The sequence below is a fragment of the Amblyomma mixtum genome, chromosome 1 (assembly GCF_055824585.1).
Source record: "Amblyomma mixtum isolate Tamu chromosome 1, ASM5582458v1, whole genome shotgun sequence".
In the NCBI taxonomy this organism is placed as follows: domain Eukaryota; kingdom Metazoa; phylum Arthropoda; class Arachnida; order Ixodida; family Ixodidae; genus Amblyomma; species Amblyomma mixtum.
In genome coordinates, this window is record NC_143012.1 from 219,113,566 (window position 1) to 219,139,321 (window position 25,756).

General features: G+C 46.0%; 1 protein-coding gene across 1 annotated transcript; it reads left to right on the top strand.

Annotated features, from left to right (window-relative positions):
• Positions 1 to 1,225: 1,225 nt before the first annotated feature.
• LOC149370930 (antimicrobial peptide microplusin-like) lies at positions 1,226 to 10,859 on the top strand. The gene is made up of 5 exons (XM_089584304.1): positions 1,226 to 1,350; positions 3,012 to 3,073; positions 3,905 to 3,994; positions 9,995 to 10,021; positions 10,633 to 10,859. The coding sequence occupies exons 1-5, from the start codon at positions 1,272 to 1,274 to the stop codon at positions 10,699 to 10,701; spliced, it is 327 nt and encodes a 108-aa protein (XP_089440430.1). The 5' UTR covers positions 1,226 to 1,271; the 3' UTR covers positions 10,702 to 10,859.
• The last annotated feature ends 14,897 nt before the right edge of the window (positions 10,860 to 25,756 follow it).

Here is a 25,756-nt window from a genome sequence, read left to right on the forward strand (position 1 = left end):
GTACCGATTCATGAAGATCTGTTAAGAGCTCAGATAGCTGTGTCTGACTGGACTTTTTTTGCCTAAAGCCATGCTGGTTAGCAATAAGTTATTAGCGTTTAGGTGGGTCATTATGTTTCAATAGAGGATATGTTCAAGCAACTTGCAACAAATCGATGTTAGTGATATGGGGCGATAATTTTCCGGTGACGTGCTATCACCGGATTTAAAAACTGGGCTGACGTTTGCGGTTTTCCAGTCATCGAGAATGCATCCTGTGTCTAAAGACTGCTGAAATATTAAAGATAGTAAGGCAGCTGACACGTGCGCGGTAAGTTTAAGAAGTTTGGTATTGATACCGTCTGGACCAGGGCTACAATTAAGTGGAAGTCGCTCAATAGCTCGGTCAACACCAGCTGCGCTAATGATGATTGGTTCTGATGGATGAAGCACTAACGGTTGTTGATCTTATATTTCAAATTTTATGATAAATATGAACAGCTACAGAAAACTTATGTCACAGTGGGAATCGAGGAACATGAAAGGCCTTAGATAAGCAGCCATCGATGGAAGAGTTTGGAGAAAGAGTTCGCAAAGCTATATTTTGTAATCAAAATTCGATTGGAGAGAATGAAGCATACACGCGCTGAAGTCGAAACTAGTGCAAACTGGAAACGAGGAGCAACGGCCGCGGTTGTCATCTGACAACGACTGCGGAACAACAAATGCCATTTCTCGCCTCTTGCACCCTCTGGTGGCCACGTTTCCACTGCCTGGCAATTTCGGCGTGGCCGCTCCCCGCTCACGACGCGTAGCTTACATCAGACGCTAGGGAAGCGAAAAAGCGAGCCAGCACGATATGGACGGGAGTAACACGTTGCATCGCTATGCGCAACGGCCGTGGTTTCTTATGGCTCCCCACGTCTTCGCCCTCGTGCTGGTAGGTGGAGAGAGAAAGCGCTGACTAAGCGCGAGGCTTTTCACAGCGCGTGCAATAGTCACATGCACATGGTGTTTTCCGCGCGGGCAACGATCCTTTCTATTGGAGAACCAGGACGGGGAATCACCACAGTGCGGCCAATCGGGGAGGGCCGGTTCCTCCGCCAGTAAGCTGTATGGCTTGTACGTTTTTTGTTTTTGTTTTCTCTTGCACACCGCATGTATCCGTTACTTTGTTGAGGCAAGAGGTGCGGGAAACCGGGTATATAAGAGAAGCGAAGTCGGGTGTTTGTCAGAATACCTCCGAGCAGTCCTGTCAGAGCGGTAAGTTAGCCCCCAAGCGACCACTCGCCATGAACGCTGTCTTCGCCTCCTGCCTGTTTGTGGGCGTCTTCGTGGCCGCTGCTTCGGCTCATCACCTGGAGCTGTGCAGTAAGTTCGGATCCGGCGACTCTAGAAGAGGTGTTCACGAGGCGATGCAGCTATAAATCACCTCGATGTCTTTTGCAGCCAGTTTTAACACCTGTGGTTGCCGCGAAAACCAACTGCTTCATCTCTTTCGAACCCCAATTAGATGGCAATTTCAAGGCGAAAGAATGTTTTCGCACTAGCACTCTTCAAGGCTTAAACGTAGAGCACGCAATGACGCCTGTTATGCCTGAAAGTTTTCACAATCTGTACTTTGACTCTTGATTACCTCTTTGCTGAGCTTGAGCTTCCAAGGATTTAATATTGTGCTTTACGTTAACTTCAAAATAATTTATTAATTTTAGTGATATTTTACTAATAATGAATGCTGATTCTATAGCAGTTAAGCAACATCATAGCAGTTTGTGTTTCTGGCGAAATTAATTGAAAAAAGTATATTTGAAAAGATTCTTAAATGCAAGGAGAGAAGGACACCTGATCACTGTAGCAGCTCCCAGACCACGTGGTTTCTTCTGGGTTCAGAAGTGAAGGTTGTAAAGACTTACAAACGCTTCAAACATTCGGTGGCTTGATAAGAAATACTTTCTCCCTCAAGACCTCAGCGCGTCGTAGTTACAGTGCTGCCATGCGAGCTCATCCACATGGTAATGAAAGAAACCGCGCGGTCAGGGAAGTTGTAAACAAGAGGCTACTTACTCCGAATACCTGTATCAGGACGGCTCTAGCTTAGATACTAGCAAGCCTTGTCGCCAGTGGCGTTTTGGACCACGTGTCACATTACGAGATCGTCAAATTTTGGGCGCGTGGCGAACCGCAGCGAACAACGATTACTCGTCCCCTTTCAAAATGCCTCTCTTTAGGAAAGCCGAAGAACCAGCTACGGGAAATTTGCACATAAGCAATCAGTTTCTGTAGTTAAAAAATATTTCTGCTTCAGCTTGGGAATTTAGTGCTCAAACATTGGCACGCATTTGCTCTTGAAGAGTGCGACATGTGGCATAAAATACTCGCTACAGTGCTCATAGGTTTCGATTGGAACTATGATAGCGGGTTTAGGGCAGAGGCACCTACAAGTGTTCCAGAAGCCAGCTCTCAATAATTAGATGCCAAGTAAAGGAGTCTAGCTTTCTTGCCATCGACCGTCACATTTAAGGCGGCCTTTATTACCCAGACATATGGGTGAAGCTGACACGACTATCGTATTAATCACTGCCTTCGTTTTGTAATTTTCAAGGCTCATTAGATACCTGCTGATTTATAGCCAGCAAATACAGATACGCTAAGATCGTGCCATCGTAAACAACTTGTGAGGTGCATGTATCCGGAATGCCTGATGAAACATGGACGCCGTAGCGTAGAACAGATTCCCACAGAGTTCTTCACCTGAAATAGTGCCGCATTTAAAACTCATACTTGTTTTCTAGCAGGTAAAAGAGGCGAACCATTAATGCTAGACAAGTGGTGTATATTTTTTTGCTTCATGGAAAAGCACGAATCTCTGAGCCCACGCTCTTCTCCAAATTGACATTCGGCGAATGTGTTGTTCACGAATGTCAAGTTAACAACTGGTTAGCAGAAACAGAATGACACTGAGACCGAGCGGACGTACACGAAGGATTATAGATTGTTCCCGCCTGTTTTCTTTCCTTTTCTTCCTCTTACAGAAAAGAATGACCAAGTGCTGGCCACGGAACTTGATTGTATTAAGCACATAATCCCGCCGGCGGTGAGTTTTGAGGATTTTATTTTCCAGACGCTGCAAATAGAGCAAGTTAGGCCGAGCTGATTTAAATACCGGATTTGCCTGTTAACTTTACTTGGGCATTGGCGCAGTGCTCGGAAGGTTTGAAAAAAACTACCACTTGCACCCCTTTTGCTGAGCGTTGACGAATGCATTGACTTGTGTGAAAACTCCTATACCACGATAAGGTACTATAAATACTGTATCAATTAACGGCTTGTTCTTTTTTTTGAACTAATTTCACTTAGTCTGAGTGAAATTCTGGGCCAAGTTTTAACACCAGACCCCCAGCTTATCGCGGCCTGCATTAGTACGTAAAAACTTGTGAACAAAATGACACATTCGGAGGACGTTACTTTTCGAATAACAAATATAGTAACTTTGAGAAACTCCTTTAAAAAAATATCCAGCTATCCCTTATGGAACACTTTTTTTTTTTGCGCTGTCAACACTCATGGTGCAAGTCACTAAACGAGACCATCGACATGCTATGTTCTTAAAATTGAGGAAGAAAAAATGGAAGAAAAATATGGAAGAAAAAAAGACGGAAGGAGAAAAAAGAATTTTCAGGGGTTCTATAGCTGCGAATGGTACAGGCTAACGCGTGTTTAAAGTAAACTGTAGCGGTCCTTTCCTATACTGTGACGTGAAACTGCTGCTGATGATTAAGCTAAACGAAACGAAACAATCTTGTAGCAATTTCACTGGTGCGTTGATAAGATTCGTAGCAGTAATAATATTTAATCCTGTGCATGCGCGTCACGTCATAATCGGTTCGTCTTCTTTCCATATCTTTGTATTCCCCTATTCATCCAGACCAATGCTGCCTTTGACACCGCAGTCCAGACGTTGGGCTGCAGCGACCGCTCTTGTGCCATGCGTAAGATGTGCGAAGGAGGAGACCTGGTGAGTCCCAGCGAAAATGTCTTTATTTCTGGTTCACTTTCGAAGCTGAAGAGGTCGCTCTTAGTTTTAGTGCCAATAAGCATAATATGGTCAATTGAAGTTCTCGGAAATAGACAGATAGGCGGGTTAAAGTAACAAAAAAATAACCGAGCGATTAGCAAACTGTAAGAAATTGAAGGCTAACAATTCATTGTATACTCATAATGCGAGCCAATTAAATTTAATGCAATACATATATTGCCGCGTCTACAACAATAGCCGCTCGGCGGCTGTTCGGCACGCCGCTCGTGCGCCACGCGGTCCGCTGCTGAAGAAGACGAAGCTCGACGTTCCATCCAGGCCGCCTCGGTGTGCGCTGGCATCATCTCGTTGTTGGCGTTCGTCTGCCGTCTGGACGCGGCGCTACCTGTACCAACTGCTACGTGACACTGGTGGAGGTGCGGGCTCGACGTCCCATGTCCAACACCTCTTCAGACAGCCGCTCATCGAGTCCCGACCAGCTACCCCTTGTCTGCACGCCCGTTCACCGCAGCAGCCGCCGCCTCCTGGGACTGGTCCCAGAGTTTGGTCTCCTCCCAAAAGAGGCACGCACTCATCGACCTGGTGAGCATACCACCATGGCTCAGGCTAGCGCTTCACACTTGACGATCCAGCAACCCCGCGTGCCAGCCAGCTTCCATGGCGTCACTTTCGAAGACGTTGAAGACTGGCTTGACCAGTTTGAGCGGGTTGCCGACTTCAACCAATGGAGCCCTGCGCAGAAGCTGCGGAACGTGTATTTCGCCCTCGAAGACGGAGCCAAGATTTGGTTCGAGAACAGGGAGGCCGATCTCCAAAGCTGGGATACCTTCCGCCAGCAGGTCCGGGACACCTTTGCTAGCACGGACCGCCGGGATCGTGCGCGGCGCCTCCTGGACGCTCGCGTCCAAAAGCCTAATGAGACCGTTGCCATGTTCGCCGAGGACGTGACCCGTCTTTGTCGGCGCGCTGACCCAGATATGGCGGAATCCGCGAAGCTCCGCCACCTGATGCAAGGTGTGAAGGACCAACTCTTCGCTGGTTTGGTCCGGAATCCCCCGCAGACGGTAGCCGACTTCATCAAAGAGGCGACCGCCATTGAGCGGGCCTTGCATCAACGCTGCCGCCGAAATGACTCCTTGTGCGGTGAGCCAAGCGCCAGTGCGGCTTCTTTGAGCGTGTCCAGCGACAATGCGTCGCTGCGCGAGCTCATACGCGCTGTGGTCCGTGAAGAGCTGCAGAAACTGACCCTTGCATCGTCTGACCCGACGGCTGCGGCTCTTACCGAGGTTGTGCGCGACGAGATTCGTCAAGCATTTTCACCGCCTCCTCCAGTCATGCCGGAGCCACGCCCCATGAGCTACGCCGCGGCTCTCCGTTCCGAGTTGCCACCTGTGCAACGCTTGCCGTACCACCCGCCGCCGCCAACCGCTCCGCCACCGTCATTCTACCAGCGGCCTCAGCGAGGACCTGCCATGCGTCCACCGGCCCGGAAGGCGGCTGTTTGGCGCACTTCTGATCAGCAGCCGCTCTGTTACCATTGCGGGGAAGCCGGCCACCTGTATCGCCGTTGCCCATACCGTGAAATCGGCCTCCGGGGTTTCCCACGTGACGCTCCTCGTCCCCGTTTCGGTGAGCGACCCCACGAAATAGAGGAGTACCTTGCTGCCCATGACACCACATCTAACCGCCGACCCCGATCTCCGTCTCCCGCACGCGTCACATCGCCCAGCCGCCAGGCTTTCTCAGATGGACTGCGGGGCCGGTCTCCAAGCCCGCGCCGGGGAAACTGAAAGCGGCGACCTCAGGGGGGAAGGTTGCTGACAGCGGATATAACGAAGACCCCCGAACGCCGCCGGAGCGCGATGCCGAGATCCCGATGCCACCGCAGCACGATTCTGTGAACCCGAGTTTCCCTGACACCGATGCAGTTAGCGCCGACCTCCGCATTCACGTTGACGGGCACCCAGTGACTGCTTTAGTCGATACAGGCGCGGACTTTTCGATCATAAGCAAGCACCTCGCGGATCGCCTCAGCAAGGTAAAGACAGCCTGGGATGGACCTCAAATTCGTACTGCTGGGGGTCACCTCATGACGCCTGTCGGAAGATGCACTGCTCGAGTCACCATTGCCAATTCTGCTTTTGTTGGCACTTTTGTTGTTCTGCCGCACTGCTGCAAAGACCTGATCCTCGGAATGGACTTCTTACGTGAGCACGGTGCCATCATAAACCTTCCTGATCGTCTGGTAACATTTTCGACCCCTGGAACGATTCCAGCCGACACCGAACCACGCAGAGTGGCCCTGCGCATAATCGACGCCGATGTGACCGTCCCTCCGCGATCCTGTGCCCTCGTTACCGTCATTTGTGACGACCTGTGCAGTGCTGACGGCGTCGCAGAACAGAACACTGCGCTTGTACTCTCTCATGGGGTCTGCGTCGCCAGAGGTATCGTCACGCTACGGAACGGCCTGGCAGATGTCCTTCTAACGAATTTCGGGACCGAACGGCAACACATCGCCAAGGGCACTGCGGTCGCATACTTCGAGGGCATCGCCGAAATTAACGACTGCCTTGCCCTCCAGAGCGAAACGTCCAATTCTTGCACACCTCAGCTGATCCTCGACGTGAACCCAGGCTTACCCCCAGCCGATAGGGAGAGCCTAGTCGGCCTACTGCATCAGTTCCAAGACTGTTTCTCGTCTACGTCGGCAGTCAAACAGACGCCTCTCGCTAAGCACCGCATCATTACGGACTGCAGTACCCGACCAATTCGGCAAAACCCATACCGTGTCTCACTGCGGGAGCGTGAAGCCATAGCTGAACAAGTCAACGAGATGCTGCAGGATGGTGTTATTCAGCCGTCGAGGAGCCCATGGGCTTCGCCTGTGGTTTTGGTTAAGAAGAAGGATGGTAGTCTGCGATTTTGCGTTGACTACCGGAAGCTTAACCAGGTTACCAAGAAAGACGTCTACCCGTTACCACGCATTGACGACTCTGTTGACCGGTTGCGGCACGCGCGCTACTTTTCTTCGCTGGACTTAAAAAGTGGTTACTGGCAGATCGAAGTTGACGAGCGGGATCGCGAGAAGACAGCGTTCGTGACGCCGGATGGCCTTTATGAGTTCAAGGTCCTTCCTTTCGGTTTGTGTTCAGCTCCAGCAACATTTCAGAGAATGATGGACGCTGTTTTGTCGGGCCTGAAATGGCAGACGTGCTTGGTATACCTGGACGACGTTGTTGTATTTTCGCCAACGTTCGAAGAACACCTCCAGCGCCTCTTGACTGTGCTACAGGCTATACGATCTGCCGGCCTGACGTTGAAGCCCGAGAAATGCCACTTTGGTTATGAGGAGCTCCTTTTCCTGGGCCATGTCGTCAGCCATCGTGGAGTCCGGCCGGATCCTGCTAAAACAGCTGCCGTCGCCAACTTCCCCACTCCTTCGGACAAGAAAACGGTCCGGCGTTTTTTGGGCCTTTGCGCGTATTACCGGCGGTTCATTGCCAACTTTTCCCGACTTGCTGCACCGTTGACGCATCTTACAAGAGAGGACGTCCCATTCACGTGGACAGAACAGCAGCAGCAGGCATTTGATGAATTACGGCGACGCTTGCAAACCACGCCTGTCCTTGGTCATTTCGATTCTCGTGCGGAGACTCTCGTCCACACAGATGCCAGCAACGTGGGTCTCGGTGCTGTACTCGTCCAGTGGCAGGACGGCGCTGAGCGCGTAATAGCATACGCCAGCCGCACTCTGTCTCGTGCCGAATCTAATTATTCCACGACCGAAAAAGAATGCCTTGCCGTGGTATGGGCTGTGACAAAATTTCGACCTTACCTGTACGGCCGACATTTTCAAGTTGTAACCGACCACCACTCTCTCTGCTGGTTGACGAACTTACGGGATCCCTCTGGCCGCCTTGCGCGTTGGAGCTTACGCCTTCAGGAGTTTGACATGTCCATCGTCTATAAATCAGGGCGCCAGCACAACGATGCCGACTGCTTGTCCAGATATCCAGTCGAGGCTGCGCGCGACGACGACGAACCGGATTTTCCTCTCATCGCAGCCGTAGACGCAGCGACTATTTCCAGTCAGCAACGTGAGGACCCGGCGCTGAAACCTCTCATCGACTTCCTGGAAGCACGTACCGAGGAGGTTCCCCAGCCCTTCGCAAGAACCCAGTCCTCCTTTTGTCTGCGCAACAACGTGCTGTACAAAGCCAACTTTTCTCCAACCGGAAGCGACTACCTCCTCGTCGTTCCAGCGAATCTCCGTGAAGAAATCTTGCAGGCGTGTCACGACGAGCCCACCGCAGGTCACCTCGGCTACGCCCGCACTCTGGCTCGGATCAAAAAGAGCTATTACTGGCCTAAGCTTGCGGCGACTGTACGACACTATGTGCGCACGTGCCGTAATTGTCAACGACGAAAAACACCCCCTGTCAAGCCAGCTGGACTTTTACATCCCGTTCAAGTGCCCAGACTCCCGTTTGAGCAAGTTGGCATGGACCTTCTCGGCCCTTTTCCAACTTCATCTTCGGGAAACCGGTGGATTATCGTCGCTACTGATTACCTTACGCGCTACGCTGAAACCAAGGCCCTCCAGCGCGGCACAGCAGCCGAGGCTGCGAAATTTTTCGTGGAACGCATCGTCCTCCGGCATGGCGCTCCAGCACTAATTATCACGGATAGAGGCACCGCTTTCACTGCCAAACTTTTGGAATCCCTCATGCGGCTGAGTGGCACTACTCACAGGAAGACAACCGCCTACCATCCCCAGACGAATGGCCTGACCGAGCGCCTCAACAAAACTCTCGTCGACATGCTGTCCATGTATGTTGACGTTGAGCATCGATCTTGGGACAATATCCTGCCATATATTACTTTCGCGTATAACACGGCTCAACAGGAAACCACGCGGAGGACGCCCTTCTGTCTGTTGTACGGCCGCGAAGTGTCGACAATGTTGGAAGCAATGCTGCCCCATGATGGCCGCGACCCCGACGTTGGCGCCGAGGAGTTCACGCTTCGCGCAGAAGAAGCTCGACAACTTGCAAGAGTGCGCATCCTGAACCAACAAGACCGTGACGCCCGACGTTACAACCGCCGCCACAGACTGATGACGTTCGCCCCGGACGACAAAGTGTGGGTATGGACCCCCATTCGACGCCGTGGCCTTTCCGAAAAACTGCTCAAGCAGTATTTCGGCCCCTACCGAGTTCTCCGTCAGCTAAGCGACGTAACCTATGAAGTCCTCCCTGACGGGGCTTCCCGGACTACTCGCCGTCAGCAGAGACCAGAGATTGTTCATGTAGTGCGGATGAAGCCCTATTTTTCGCGAGACATTCAGTGACTACGTGCTGTGCGTTACTCTTTTACTGTTTTTTTTTGTTTCTTTCTCCCTATTTTCTTGTTAAAGCATCGGGCCGATGCTCTTTCCGAGAGGGAGGGTAATGCCGCGTCTACAACAATAGCCGCTCGGCGGCTGTTCGGCACGCCGCTCGTGCGCCACGCGGTCCGCTGCTGAAGAAGACGAAGCTCGACGTTCCATCCAGGCCGCCTCGGTGTGCGCTGGCATCATCTCGTTGTTGGCGTTCGTCTGCCGTCTGGACGCGGCGCTACCTGTACCAACTGCTACGTGACAATATGCATTGTTATTAATTTTTGCTGCGATCAGTACAGCCGCTTGTAGCGCCAACTTCAGTCTGCTGCATGTGGCAAAGCCTAACAGAAGGTCGAAGTTTTGATGACTGTATATTCTGACATGTGACATCTAATGCCTTCCAGACCAAAACATATTGCTCTTCCTTTGCAGACACGGTTGTATTTACGGCTTGATCCAGCCGAGGAAGCTACAGTAGCTCAACACGTCAGCTTACCAGAAATAGCGGAGAAATATTGCTTAATAAATAGTGTGCTGAATTTGGGCTAAGAAACGCACTTAATATTTTTCTTCTGGTTCCTTTTTTCGTCACTTAGGAGAAGGCCATGTCCGAGTTCTTCACGGTAAGTATAAGCCTACTCAATTATTCTGTCGTGATATGCAACGGGGTGAATGCTATTTCGTTTAATGAAATCACCGCTGCCCGTGATTCGTACTGTTTCTGTCAATGGGTGTTAAATCTTTCGCTGTTTTCTCTGCTGAAGAACAAAAAAATGTAAACTGATGAACTGAATATGAATGAAATTTTGGTTTAGTTTTTGACTTTACGTAAAAAGTGAAATTATTTCCTCATCCGAAGAGGCTGGAAAAACTTAAGGCAGTATTGTTTATGTTTAATGGCTAATCTGCAGTTATTTTTTGGTCTTTTCGACAACTATCATAGTATTCAAAATTTTTTCGGGGGATCTAAATAAAAACGAGATCGCATGTGCAAAGCAGCATTTCAGCATTATTGCAAAAGATGTGGTTGCAACTTTAGTTATCAGCACATGCACCGTAAGCCTCTTTCTTGTCTTCTCTCTTCTTCTCTCTCAATGAACCCTTTCCCTGTGTGCCAGGAGCTTATAGCAGACTATGTTTTAAACCGAACACATACCTTGTGTGATTCTGGTGCAAATTATATGTTCCACGAGTTAAGAGATTTATGATGTGGCCACTGTGCTTTTCTCTGCAGCCCGAGCAGATTGGACACGTCCACGATGCGGCCACGGATTGTGACCCGGATGTCCCCCACGACCATTAGGAGGAAAAGGAGGTGACGTGCACGGATGGTCTGCGGCATCTACTTGCTTGAGCCCCCCAACTACTTGTTTGCAGCAGAGCTTGTTACAATATGAAACAATGCCAATCAATGAGTTGTAATTCGAGAGTATAATAAACGTTTTGCACTGTTAATCACTTTCTTTGGAGTCGGCTTTTTTCTTAACATGGCTTCTTGGAGGTTAAATTCGTGAGCCTCGCCAAAGCCGCGCGTATTAAACTGCGCGCTAACGTTTCTGCCTGGGTTGCAAAGCTCGATCTGGAAAGTTATTTAGGTGCGTACAGTCAAGAGATGCTGGTCTATACACCGACAAGCAGTGGTTGCGATTTCGATTGTTCCTTTCCTTCTTACTTAAGAAAAAAAAAGTAAGTTCGCGAAAGACCATATGAAAACATGTTTTGATACGTGAGTGTCTGGGGTAATGACCACGTACATCTATGATTCTAACGCTTTCATTGATTTTAAATTATTTAAATCAGAGCAGCAACCGAAACCAACGCACTAAGTTTAGTGTATTTCCTTTGTCCTGAAACCAAAATATTACATTACTGTTGGTGCTCGGCTAAAAAAGAGAAAAGAATTACATGCAACATATAGAAAAATTCTAGCACAGGCCACCGCTTGATAAAAAATAGGTTAAGAGGATCTCTGGAGCAAAAAGATTCGAAATATGCCTGGATTCAAAGGCTGAAAAATGACTACTATTCACTGCCAGAGCTACTGCATCTGAACTGAAGTACAGAGCCAGTTATTTAACTTGCTTCAAGCGAGATGGCGCCGAGAGGACCTACACTGCTAATCGCATATGGAACAAGATGCTGTGGAGCTCCAAGCGGCTCTGAAAAACATTTTGCTCACAATACAGTGGGCAGGATAGGGAGACGCCACAAGGTTACGTGGTATGGCTGGCCCATCTGCATCCTAGATTGCATCTCTGGGAATTTTTCGTGGATTTTTCATTCACTGTCAGTGACACCAAAGCGGACAACGCCGGATTTTCTGCCATATATTTCGTCGTATTAATGGTATTGCGTTAATATGACAAAATACTTACACAGGGGACACCATCGTCGTCGGTGCAACGCGAGGATTACAGGATCACTTCGGGAACCGTAAAGAGGGCTTATTAGCAGTGAGAGTTAACGTTGGAAAATGCAGGCCTTACAGAGGCAATGCGAGGTTATTTGCCTGTGAGAATACTTTTTTTTTTGCCTCTTGTGCTATGCACCAGCCACCTATTTGATTAGATTGGGCTAGGCAACCTTCAAGCCAGAATTTAAAAGTAATTTTTATATTGTCGCGTATTTATTAGGCATGCTTGCGCGAAATAGGGATGCACGTCTCAACCGTCGGAAACACGCGTGAACAGTGAATGCAAAGAAACAGACAGAAAAATCTGTGTTACTTGAAACTGACCGCGCAGTGTTCCTGCTGGCTTTTCCTCACCAACTGTGGATACCAAGAAGTTGATCACTATTTTCTGCCAGGACCCCAAAATGGCTTTGCTTTGGGCCTGTCTAATGGATGGCCCAATTGTCAGGCAAAGTAAGGAGCTGCCCCCCGTCAACGCAGCCAGTCAACGCAGCTGGTTTCTCGAAACTCAGGACAATTTAAGATACCTATTGGGGTGATTGATAACTGAAGACTATGGCGCCGTGCAAATAATGCTGAAAGATGGACAATAAAATCGCACGCCTTGAAAGGGTGGACCTAGAGTTTTCGTGTCTGATGAGGCTTGGGCGCCTGGCTCGTGGCTTTCCACGTGAAATGATTTTCGGACGACACATCCCAACTGTGTGGAAATATCTTAATCGCTATGAACGCACTAAGTGGTTGTCGGAGGTATAGGTTCTTCGCTTTAGACTGTACTACTAAATGATGGATAATATGCTCGAAACTTACGAAAAACGAATTTGAGTCTCTAAGCCAGAGGGGAGCGCCATCGCGAAAAATTAAACGATGAAGTTTTAAAGGTATACTGGGAGGTGTGTGGTGGTGTGCTCGGAACCGTTTACTATTTGTGTTGTTAATCTTGTGATGTGCATTGTTGAGTAAGGAGGAGGCAGAAAGTCAGATGGGCGGATGAGATCGAGAAATTTGCGGGAATACGGTGGCCGCAACTGGCGAAGGACAAGGTTAATTGGAGACACATGGGAGAGGCCTTTGCCTTGCAGTGGGCGTAGTCAGGCTGATGATGATAATGGTGATCCTACTGAGAAAGTTCGACTGTTTTGCCCGGTGTGACAGTGTGAAAGAGCGGCATTGTGGAAGGGTTCACTTGTGAATTCTACTTTCACAGTTGTTACCTTCAAGAAAAGTGGCTGAATGTACTACTGAACATCGTTTTAACGAAGTCGAACGGGCCCCACGATTTCTTCCTTTGAGTCGTTGTTTCGACATAGAGGTACGCGACCTTGCTTGCGACTGCCGCATGCCAGCGGGCTTACCTGCCGCTGTTATACCTAGGACAACATAGCTAGGGTTCAGGGGACCGCCGATGCGGTTTGCGGCAACCTTCAACACGTGCTCCGAGGATCCACCACGCAGTTGAACCGAATATCAGCCCGGCCAACGCGCACCCATCTCTTCCGCTGGTCGCATGAGCTTCAGAGCCTACAAGTTGGTTCTTGGAGGAACAACGTCGCAGACGAAGGAGAGAGCCCTATTCAAAATGTTCAGCTCGGTTTTGATGGTACTGAAGCAGATAAGAACCACTGTAAAAGAAGGCACACGTCGGCAATTTCACCACGAGTGGGCGTTATTATTGGTTTGCCTCATAACCATATACACACCAGTCGCAAAACTTCACCGCAGGACAGAAATCTCATGTAGAAAAGGCGCACTCCAGACCAAATGTTTTGGCGATGGGCCTCTTGAGCTAATCAGAAATTCTTTTACACTACCGAACGGCTTTCGCCGTGCGACTATGCTGCGGAAACGGAAACTAAACTGCATGGAACCGGAGGGGAGGAATTCGCTCGTAATAGACCGTGTTCGATAGACATTGTTTTGTGCATCAGTGCGGGCATGCGGCCCCGCATTTGTCACGCCAGCCGAGCCGGGTGCCATGAGGAGCATGGAGTATGGAGAACCGGGCAAGTGAAATGATCTTGGCAACATCAAGGTGCAGATCGCCATGGAGGGAAGGCCGCGCTCACAGCGCTGCGTGCCATTGCTCAGTGGGCTGCTTAAGCAATTTTGAGCGAAGTAAGCGCCAGGGTCAGTGCATTTAACTAAGCTGATGAACTCTGCAGACAAACGCTTCATGATGGCCCGCTTGAGGCGTCGTATATCTTTCGCGTGTTTTATGCGGTGCTCGAGACAGGAACTTAGGTATAGTATTTTCAATTTTCCACATCCAGTTAGCCTGACTGAACTCTCGCTAAATTCATAGCAATGTACAAGCAGTTGGAATAGACGGGAAAACAAGACCAATCATACGGGAATCAGAGATATGTCATCATGTAGGAAAAAGTTGAAGGAAATTGACCCCCCTCCTCAGCCGTCGTTTTCAAAGTCCCGCAATTTTCAGTGTCTTGTTGATTAGCATCCATTATGCTAAATCTTTGAAAATTAGGCAAGGACTGCGAGACCAGTTCTTCTTGAAGATATTAATTTTCTTGGGTCTAGAAGCGCATCCACGAAACCGCATGAAGTGAATCTGACAGTATTCTTTTCCCGTCGGCTGTGATAAAGTGTGGGGTTTATTATGATAAGCAAGGCAGCTTTATAAATTCTGCAGTGTATGAGGAACACCGGTATCTCCTTTGAGCAATTTGAAATAGGATTATGTATTGCGGGCCCTTCATTCTTCGGTACTTGTTTATTTTCATTAACGTATTCTCTAAATGTTTATAGTAAGCTTCAGTGTCAGCAAGAATAGTTTTTTGACACCGAAAGCATTCGAGAGGGGTTCTAGCTGCTCCCGCGCGAAAAGAGGAGTGCGAAGGAAATCACGTAACGTAAACGCGTCTATCCTTTTATATTGGTCGTTTTCTTCGCTTCGCAAGCAACGGCGGCGGCGAAGCGTCGTCAAATCGCGGATTTACTTTTTGAGATGGACAACATCAGTGATATAGCAGCGCATCGTCCAGCTCTAGCAGTGATGAAGACACCGAAGTGTACGCTGAAACGTTTCATTGTTCTCACCGCTGCAGAAAAGACCCAAAGTCGAGGCACATGCCAAGTAAACTATGTCTGCCTATTCAGAGGAAGAGATGGGTAGTTCATACTCGAAGACGGAAAGATCATAAAAATGACTTTTTTTAAAGCAAGCAGCTTTATAATCCTCCTATTACTGGCGGTTTTGTGGTGGGCGGCTCGACGACGTTTTTAACACTTTCCTTCGTGGATGATGACGAGACTTGTTAAATTAAGTAGATGAAAGAGGATATGGGTTGGAGACGAACCATGGCACCAGATTAAGGGAAGCAGAATATGTTCAACCTCGATTTTGATGGCAGTGAATCGAGGCGAATCAGAAACGCAGAAGAGGCTTATTTCTGCACAAATCTGCGCGGTTTCGGCCGACTGTGGCAGGAATGCTGGGAAGGCGCGTCACGTGATATACCTTCGCGTTCGTACTTCTCTCGGAGTGCATGGACTGCTCCAGTGGAGGAGCAAGAATTCGCATTCTTGCTGTGCTACTGCTCTACTCCTCACTGCTCAATATCTTTGCTCCTGTTCTGCAAATGGAATTCGACATAAGGATGACGCGGGATCTTGCAACGAAGTTTTTTATGTTACGCACGATTGCCTGCTCGGCGCACCCGCTCTTGCTCCTGAGCCCTGAAAACTATTAGGAACTCGCATCTATCGCCGCGGTGGTTAAAACGCCAGCCGCTTAAATATGCGAGCGCCACTCCCTCTAAAGAGCGGAGCGGAGTCTTCGCTGTGTTTATGTTTTTAGTAATTATACTTGTATGTACCTATTTGTTTGGTTATGTCGTACTGCATTAGTCCTTGCTGCGACGAGCGCAAGCTAAAAATGACTCGAAATGCCTATGTGGAGATTGCACGTGTAAATCAATCAATCAATCAATCATTTTATTTCCTTAGAAAAGGAGGAGTACGGGACTAAAAGCTCGAACAGCTTGACGAGGTCCCGACCCCTTGTTAGTTGGCATGACAGCAGGATGACGGCCAGTCTTACACAAAAATGAAAAAATATAACAAAGCAACGGGTAATACAGAATGAAACAAGACGGCAATCAATCGGAGAGCAACAAAAGGTAATACAGATAAATCAACACACATAAGCAACATTAGTGAACAAAATTAGGCGAATAGGAAGGCATGGTTTAGTCTTGCGAATGAAGAAGTTGACAAAAACGTTTAATGCGACAGTTTCGGTTTCTGGAGGGATCAAAATTTTGTCGGTCTAGTAAGTTTAACAGCGAAGGTAATGTATAAGATACAGATTGTTCATCATAGGAGGTTCTCGGGGTGTGTACAAACCACATTTCTTTATGTCGGGTCTGACGAATATTTGTGTTTTCTTGGAGTTTTGCCAGATGAGTTATGTAATCAATGCCAAACTTTACAAAACCTTTGTAGCACAACATCAACCTGTAATTATAAAAACAAAACACAGGAAGAATTTCATATTTTGGAAAAAGTGGTTTTGTGGAGTATGTATAATGGACATCAGCTATGTAACGTACAGCTCTTTTTTGTAGCAAATGTAGTTTCTGCAAGTTTGTCACGCCAGTTGTGCCCCACACCACAATGCAATACTGCATGACAGATACCACCAGTGCATTGTACAACATTAATTTTACCTTGGTCGGGAGAATGCGACGCAGACGAGCAATGACACCAATGGCAGATGACAATTTTGATTGTAGGTGATCGACATGCTCATTCCAGGTAAGGTGCTTTGAAAAATGCACCCCAAGGATGTTAACGGAGTCCACTATCTCTAACTGCTCACTGCCCAGACACAAATTCATATTAGTTGTCAACATCTTACCTCTAGGCGTGTACAAGATTACTTTTGTTTTCTTCGGGTTGATTTTTAAACAGTTCATCGCGGACCAGCGTTCTAAGTCAGACAGTGTCTTATTAGCCTTTATTTCTAGATCTGTTTCCACGTTGCCTGTAATAAAAATGGTTGTGTCATCGGCATACGAAACAAATGTAGCATTATCTGTGCAGCTTGCAATGTCATTTATGTAAATTAAGAATAAAAGTGGGCCCAAAATGCTTCCTTGCGGCACACCAGTGGTAACTGCCTTCCGTGAAGATATTGCGTTATTGGCATCTACAAACTGTGACCTGTGGGACAGATAAGATGACAAAAGCGAGTGGGCGATTCCACGCACACCATACATTTCTAATTTGTTAAGAAGAATGGAATGATTAATTAAATCAAAAGCCTTAGAGAAGTCTATATATATGCCTAACGCCATATGCTTACACCTGAACGTGTCTAAAATTATTTCTTTTTGGCTCAGGAGGGCTGTTTCCGTAGAGCGATGCTTTCTAAAACCATGTTGAAAGTCTGCAATCAAATGGTGGCGGTTGAAGAATGAGAGTAATCGCTCATGCATTATCTTCTCAATGCCCTTAGAAAATACTGGAACTATTGATATAGGCCGATAATTATTCAGTGCAGTTTTATCACCGCGCTTGAAGACGGGAACAACGCGGGTGATTTGCATCCTCTTAGGAAAGGTACCTGTTGATAATATTATATTATACACATGGGCAAGAATAGGGCTTATAATATCGAGCACAAACTTTACAGGGCGAATCTGGATACCATCGGCATCTAGTGACTTGCTATTGCTTGTAGCTCTGATACATGAAAAAACTTCAAGAGAGGTAGTGGGAGCAAGGAAAAGCGATGCTCCACTCCTGTTTACTGGAAGAAACTGAGCGTAGTTAGTGAGGCTGTGTTCTAAGTCCTGTTGCGGTGCTTGAGTAAAAACGTCATTAAATGCGTCTGGTACTGCATCTCCAGAAATTTGCTGCCCATCATGTTTCAATATATCAGGAATAGCTGAGTAGGGGCTAGGCTGTAACAAAGCATTCAATTTGCGCCAAAGTACATCACTTCGCTGGTTAGCAGGGTCACTAAATATTGCTAAAAAATAAGCATCTTTGGCTGCTCTAAGTTTTTTTGTTAAACTGTTTCTGTATTTCTTAAACTTCTTAAGTAAGGCTTCATCTCTAGATTTTACAAATTTGGCATATAAAAAATGTTTTTGTTTAATCATGTCAAGAAGCTCAGGGGTCAGCCAAGGTTTCCGCGCTTTTGATGGCCTTGTAATTTTTTTGCGTGGAAAGTGTGTATCATATAATGGTTTAAAAATATTAATAAAAGCGGAATATGCAGAGTCACTGTCTTGTGCGCAATAAAGGCTATCCCAAGTTTGCTGAGCAATGGCGTGACGAAAAGCCTCCAGATTTGATGGCGTGATTGACTGAACATAAACTGGTTCCTTAGTTTTCTGAATCAAATGATTGATCTTACTTACTAGTAAAATGATGCCTAGATGGTCACTGATATCAGTGTACAGAACGTCGGCCTTTAACGAATGAATATTAATATTTGATATGAATACATCCAATAAGGAGGCACTGTCAACAGTCACGCGTGTTGCTGTAGAAATTGTATTCGAAAAACCGCAAGTTGTAATTAGAGTCTGGAAATCCTTTTGCAGCGGAGAAGATGACAGCATGTTTATATTGACGTCACCTCCTAAAACTAGATTCATTTTTTCTTCTGTTGCATAACTAAAAAGCTTTTCAACGAAAGCAAGAAAGCGGGTGGCATCGCCTGATGGTGGTCTGCACACAACAGAGAACAAGTTTGTACGGTTTTGTAGTGTTAATACCTCATAATCAGAAGTTATAGCGGTGAAATCGTCGACTGGTTCAGCAACAATATCATCTTTGAGCAAAAGCGCTACACCGCCCCCTCGCTTATCATGTCGACTACAGAAGAACGACTGATAACCAGAAAGCCGGAACAATTGTGATGTAGGCGTTAACCAAGTTTCGGTTAACATTATGACTGTAATCGGTATCCTAAAGCTATGTATTAACATGGTCAGTTCATCTGTCTTATGTGCAAGCGATCGAACATTTTGATGAAAAAATGTCATTGCTGGTTTTTTATCTGATATAAAATCTTTTACCTCGGACGGCAGATAACCCATATTTTAAATAAGGAGCCACCAGAAAAGATGAACACATTTGTTGTTCCTAAGTCATTTTCTGCAAATCATCAAGATGGCAAATGGGGACAATGAGACTGCCTTCTGATTTCCGGGCGAAAATCTTGCCGTTTCGATACCAGGCATACTTCCAGCCGAGTTCTTTCTTTTTGCTGTTGACCGCTCCAAACAAGCGTTTCATGGGAGGAGATAAGTGTTCATTGATGTAAATCGGAGTACTGGGCTGCAACTCTAACTGTATATCTTCTGTTGTCAGCCGTTTTTTTCTTGCTTTCTCTAGGAAACAGTCACGCTTGGCTCTGTGTTTGAACTGCACCACAATATTAGGACTATCAGCGTTTCCACTTGTCCTAACCCGGTGGCAAATTTCAACATCAGAATCCTCTAAAGGTACATCAAGTGCATCTGCAAGTTTTCTGGCTATATCCAGGGTGTTTTCTGCTGGCTCCGTTGGTACACCTTTGATTTCTATGTTGAAACACCTGGCATGCTGTTCATTTTGCATCAACCTTACTTCTTGATCCTTAAGTTTTGCGAGCAGGGCATCTCGGTCCTTTTCCAGACCCTGCAATGCGTCTCTTAGATCAGAATTTTCGTTTTTCAGCTCACTAACAGATGTTTTCATTTCCTCATAGCTCTTGTTCGCAAATTCCAAAAATCCCTTCATTTCTCTGATTTCTTTCCTTAAGTCTCTTTCCAGGCATTCGCGCAGTTCTCTAAATTCATTCTTGAACTCACGTTTAAGGTCTTCGAAAAGTTTAGCGAGCTCTTGCTTTCCTGTCATTGCTACCACCACAGCGTGGTGCAACACGGAGATAAGCGAAAACAAGATCGCGAGTGAAACAGTCCGCACGGGAACACACAAAAACAATGTATGTGCATGAACAGGAATATGGCAGCAGAAGGTACGGCCGAGTGTTTATCCGACTATTTAAGAGGGCATAGAAATCACCAACCTGTACAGGCGGAAAGAAACAGTTCAGAATGCGTGCTCCAGGCCGCAACCGCTGCTGCCAACTGATGCGAAGGTGCTTCTTGCAGGGCTTTTTAACCAAGGGGCTTGGTGTCCCGCGCAGGCGCGCTGTGGTAGACAGTAGGCAGTAGACACGGCCACCGCCACGATGCTTTTTCTTTGGGCGATAAGCGCTGCAGCCAGGGTAGATGAAGTTTTCTTGCCGGTAGTTCCTTGCAGCTGTGATCTGTACAGGCGGAAAGAAACAGTTCAGAATGCGTGCTCCAGGCCGCAACCGCTGCTGCCAATGAAAGCTTATGCCCAGTCGGTAACATTTTTTGTGCTTAAGTTGAAGCTCTACAGCTTCTGGCAGGTAATCAAGGTATGAATTGTCATTGCTGTTCGCATGTAACAGCGGTTCCTGACTGGGTCATGGCTTGGACTTCACATATTGGTAGCCTGGAACGCCGTAGGAAAGTCGTTGGCCCATCAACGGGTATACGACCCGTGCTTCGTCAGGGTCTTGTCTATCATGAGCCGAATGACCAAGATAGCCGAAGACAAAGCCACAGGCTAGTAAACTCACTCTTCTGTGCCAGATAATATACGAATCACAAATTCTTGGCAAAAAAAAAATGCTCTAGCAAACCGTTGACCACACTAACGACTGCTTGTATATTTTGAAACCACTGAAAACACCTCTTGTTGGCCATTGCAAACACATTCTTTTATTAACTCTTAACCTCTGCTGAACCACTGCCACCACTTGCGCCATCGTTTTTTTCTCACCGCGTCGATCTTCTTGTTTTGTTACTTTTATTCGCAACAGTGGCGAGTTTAGGATACTGTTTGAGACAGTCCAAGGAACTTCCCATTTTCGCTGGTCATCTTTGGTTCGAGGCCGCTGCGTTTGTTGTTGCGAATGAAAGAAGGGTGAAAAGGAAATTGCACGGGCCTGCGGACTGGCTCCAGCCGAGCCACCACCGCTGCCATGTGCAGACAGATGAGTGTTTTATGATGTAAGAGGAAAGATTGAAAGAACAGACGCGCGTCCCAACAACCACGTCCGCCGAAGCGAAGATGCTGGCCGTAAAAGATACCCGAATGCCCCTCCCCTCGATGCGACTGGGCGATGCGCGGACGTTTTATAGGCGAACCCGCGGTAGCCTTCCATGTCGTAAACGAAGGCGGAGTTTGTATACGTTATTCACCTTCTGTTCGCTCGCGCACCTAGGATATCGACATGGGAAGATCCGTCACCACTGCTGCTGCCTCTACGCACAGACTTTGTTCCTTTCTATCTATTATGTAACACGGCACTCGTCGTGTCTATGTGAATGTCCGTTACCTGCAGCGACATTCGGCTAAAAGGATTTCTGGGCGAAACAACATGTTAAACGTTGTGGTCTTGCATGCGCGTTTTCATAAGGCTATGAAGTCCAATAAGAAGAATCATATCATAGGGTTTCTAGTCACTTTGGGAAACAACAAGGTAGCGGAGACTGTAGGACTTTAGGAGAAAATATTTCGGTAGCGTTCTCTGCAACACATCCCAAAACAAAATGGCGTCTTTGCAGTCTATAAAACTAATGTTCAGTTGTTTCAGGCGCATTGCACAAGCGACAGTTTACAGTATATCCTTACCGGCCTTTTAGTTCTAGTATGTTTACTATCATATTTGTGCCACGTAGCGCCTACCTAGGTGCTCTGTAAATAGCTTTTTTTTTGTGTGTATACACACACAAATATGTATATATATCCCTTCTATACAAAACCATGTAAATAAATACCATGAAAGAAAGGAAGCAGAAAAAAACTCGGCAATAGAGACAAAAAAAAAAAAAAACTCGTCGTGGCTATGAGGTTTCGTACTCGCTTCCCATGAGGAATTGCTGGGTTCGAATCTGACAAGCGAAATATTTTTTTCTTGGATTTTTTTCTCTTTTTGTGCTGCAGAAGGACCACACACAAATGGGTCACCGCGGTTAGTAAAGCTAGTGCATTGAAAGAATTACAAAAAAAGAAAGCTCGACAGCTTAAGTGGTGTCTAGAATGGGCAGCATCCATCGGCCCAGAGTAGAGCCGTTCGAATGCAACCACACTCTCGACGTTTAGCGGTGCTATGCAGATACTTCGCGTAGACTGTCGCTAACATTCACTCCTTGAGAAATTATTCCGCATGCGTTATGCATAGTGAGGGCACTGTGCTCACCTTAGAACTCTAGGTTACAGGAATTTTTTCCCTGCCATAAAGAAAAAAAGTTTCTTCCCTATTTTCTTTCAGTACTTTTCCCTCTGAGTAGTTCATAATACGGGGGGATTTTTTCAATCCTCAAAGACATTTATTTTGAAAACTGTAAGAGATGCGTCGTCGCGGTCTGTTAAGCTGGATTGCACAGCAAGGCGCACATTGCGCATTATTTCCCCAAGGGAGGCTTTTGTTAGCGCTTTTCACTTGTCATGTTAAACACGGAGCGAGTATTGAAATTACATGCTATTAATGACAGTATTATTAACTCTCGTTACCACCACTGAAGAAGAGTTTAAAACTTTATTTCCATCAGCGGTGTCCTGAGGTGATTTTTGACTGGTTGCGGAAACGAGAAAAACATCAATATAATAATAATATAAAAAAACTCGAGCAATAACTTTCCGCGTCAATAGTTTTACCTCGTTGTAGCGAAAAGGAAAAAAAAAATAACACTTTCGCTACACAACGCAAAAAGAAGTGTCAGCCACCAGAAAATACAAAAAGAAGCCGAGAGGGCCTGAAAGCTGAGAGGCCGATTTCAAGCGCGGAGGCGAAATATGAGAACACTGCGGAACGAGCAAATATTGACGAATATTTCCCGAGCGCTTTCTTGAAAACACAAGGCAGAAAATTGTAGAGTGAGGAAATAAATGAAAAAAAAAAACACACGGTCCAGGCCAAGAGACCAGTTCTTCAGGTGATGACGGCCGGAAGGAATACAATGTTGCTAATTTTTTTCAGGAATTGGCATGTATATCGAGCAACGATTCTGAGATTAATGCACGTGGGGGTATTTTGTATTTTCTTTTATTGCCTTTAATTAACGTACGATAAAGTAAGCCTCAATGGAAAGGTTTTCAAATGGGATGAGGAACTTAACGACATGGTTGAAATAGAAAAAAGTGAGAAAAAGCAAGTAGAAAAAAACGACAACGTGAGCAATCCATCAAAAAGAACACGAAGCCGCCGATAACCCTGTTAAATATAAACGCACGCAGCCTCCTAAATAAAATCGACCCCTTGGAAGCAACCCTTCTCGCCTTGAATCCAGATCAATCAATCAATCAATCAATCAATCAATCAATCAATCAATCAATCAATCAATCAATCAATCAATCAATCAATCAATCAATCAATCAATCAATCAATCAATCAATCAATCAATCAATCAATCAATCAATCAATCAATCAATCAATCAATCAATCAATCAATCAATCAATCAATCAATCAATCAATCAATCAATCAATCAATCAATCAATCAATCAATCAATCAATCAATCAATCAATCAAATCTTTATTTACATCATCCAGATGTTAGGGGCGCAGACAAAAAGCTCTCACTGGAGCTTGATTGCGCGCCTGCGCCCCCGTACAAGGTTTCAAGGTTTGTTTGATGCATATATTGGCAGCAACTAACAAAACAATTGCGTTTGAGGAAAAATAAGCGAGACACAACTGATTCGGAAAAAAATAGATAAACAAGAGATAAAAACAGACAAAAACAGCAAAAGAAATAAGATGCAAAAATACTGGTTTGTAAGACTAACACAAAGCATTTAGCAATAATGGTAAGTGGTAGCTGAGCATTTGACGTCCATAGTTAGTACGTATTTGGGGAATGAACCATTTATCGCGGTTTCTTATGGCATGAGTGTGTTCTCTAGGTGTTAGTTGAGACAAGGTTTCAAGAAAATTACGGTAGGTATTACTTCTCCTATATCGTTTTATTAAGTTGACATTATATAGATCGTGTATTGGAGTTATGTGGAAGGCATTAAAAAGGGGTTTTGTCGTAACGTCGCGGGGGATGCTTGCAATGCTTCTTATGGCTCGTTTTTGGATTACATGTAACCTGTTGAAGTTTGAGAGTGTGGTAGTTCCCCATACCGTGAAACAGTAGTTTAAAACGGAAGCAAACATGGAATTATAAAGAATTAGTTTCACTTTTTGTGGCAGAAAATAGCGCAGTTTACTTAACACACCAGTTATTTTTGACAGCTTGTCCGCTGTTTTATCGACATGTGTTGACCACGATAAATGCTTCTCAAAATATACTCCAAGGCTTTTTACGACAGGGACAACTTCTAAAGGCACAGACCCAATCCGAAGTGAAATGTCGCTATCGCATACTGTTTTGTTTCTTGGCCTGAAAAGCACGACTTTTGTTTTATTTATGTTTATAGATAGTGAGTTTACGATCGACCAATGATTTAAAAGATGCAAACACGTGTTTGCTTGTTCAGTCAGATTATGTATATTGCTAGAGGTGAAAAATAAACTCGTATCATCAGCATATGTTATAAATGTTGGGCGTGGGTCAATGAGAACGATGTCATTAATGTAGATGATAAAAAGTAGAGGACCCAATATGCTTCCCTGCGGGACGCCTGCTAAAACTGATTTCGGGTCGGATAATTTATTGCTAATTACTACTTGTTGTACTCGCGCTGATAAATAAGAGTTCAATATGTCATGAAAAACGCCACGGAAACCATAGAACTCAAGTTTAGCAAGCATTGTCTGATGATTAATGGAATCAAATGCCTTTGAGTAATCTACAAATACACCAAGGGTTAATTGGTGCTGTTCGAAAGATTGCAGGATTAGTTCCTTTTGAGTTAAAAGCGCTGTATCTGTGGAATGGCCACTTCTAAACCCATGTTGATGAGGTGTCAATAAGTTATGTTTGATACAAAAGCTAATGATCCTTTTGTACAGCAGTTTCTCTAGGCATTTTGAAAAAATATTGTGGTGATCACTGAGACTTGGTGGCCCTCGGGCGTTCAAGATCATGAAATCGTTCCCCCGGGCTATACGATCATTCGCAAAGACAGGGAATCTAGGGGTGGGGGAGTGGCCTTGATCTTGAAAAATGACCTACCGTTCTCGAAAATGCCTGACATTACAGGGGTAGAAGCCGTTTGGTGCAAAGTTGACCTAAAATGTAATTCTGTTAAAGTTGGCGCGGTCTACAGGCCGCCAAATGCCGAAACTGTATACCTATTCGATTATATGTATAAATACGCCCATGGCTCTATTATCATACTAGCTGGTCATTTCAACTGCCCACTTCTTAACTTGAATACTCTAAGTTCATCTGATCAAACAAGCAATGCTTTGTTTGATATCCTGTTTACTTTGGAACTTGTACAAATTGTTAGTGAGCCTACTCGCGTGCAAGGAACGTCCAGTTCAATACTGGACTTTGCGTTTGTTAGTAACCATTTTAACATAGACGACTGTAAAGTGGAAGTGTCAAAAGGTATTTCTGATGATGAAATGGTACTATCTACACTAAACTTGCCGAAATCGGACCGTCTGCGTGGCCCGACAAAATATGTGCGCGCATTCAATAGAGCGAAGGATGCGGCTGTCATGACTTATCTCATTCATGAATTCAATGATTTTTATGATCTGTATGTCCATAGTAGTACTACTGTTGACGCTTTGTGGGCACAGTTTAAAGAGCATGTGATGCACTGCATCACAACTTTTATCCCTTTGATAAAGAAGGCCACTAGCAAGCACAACCCGTGGATTACCCGAGATATAATTCACATGAAACGAAAAATTAGTACGCTAAGGCAAAGAAATAGGCAACGAGCAAGCTTAGAGCTAAAGGTAAACATAAGTAAGCTAACAAAAGAAC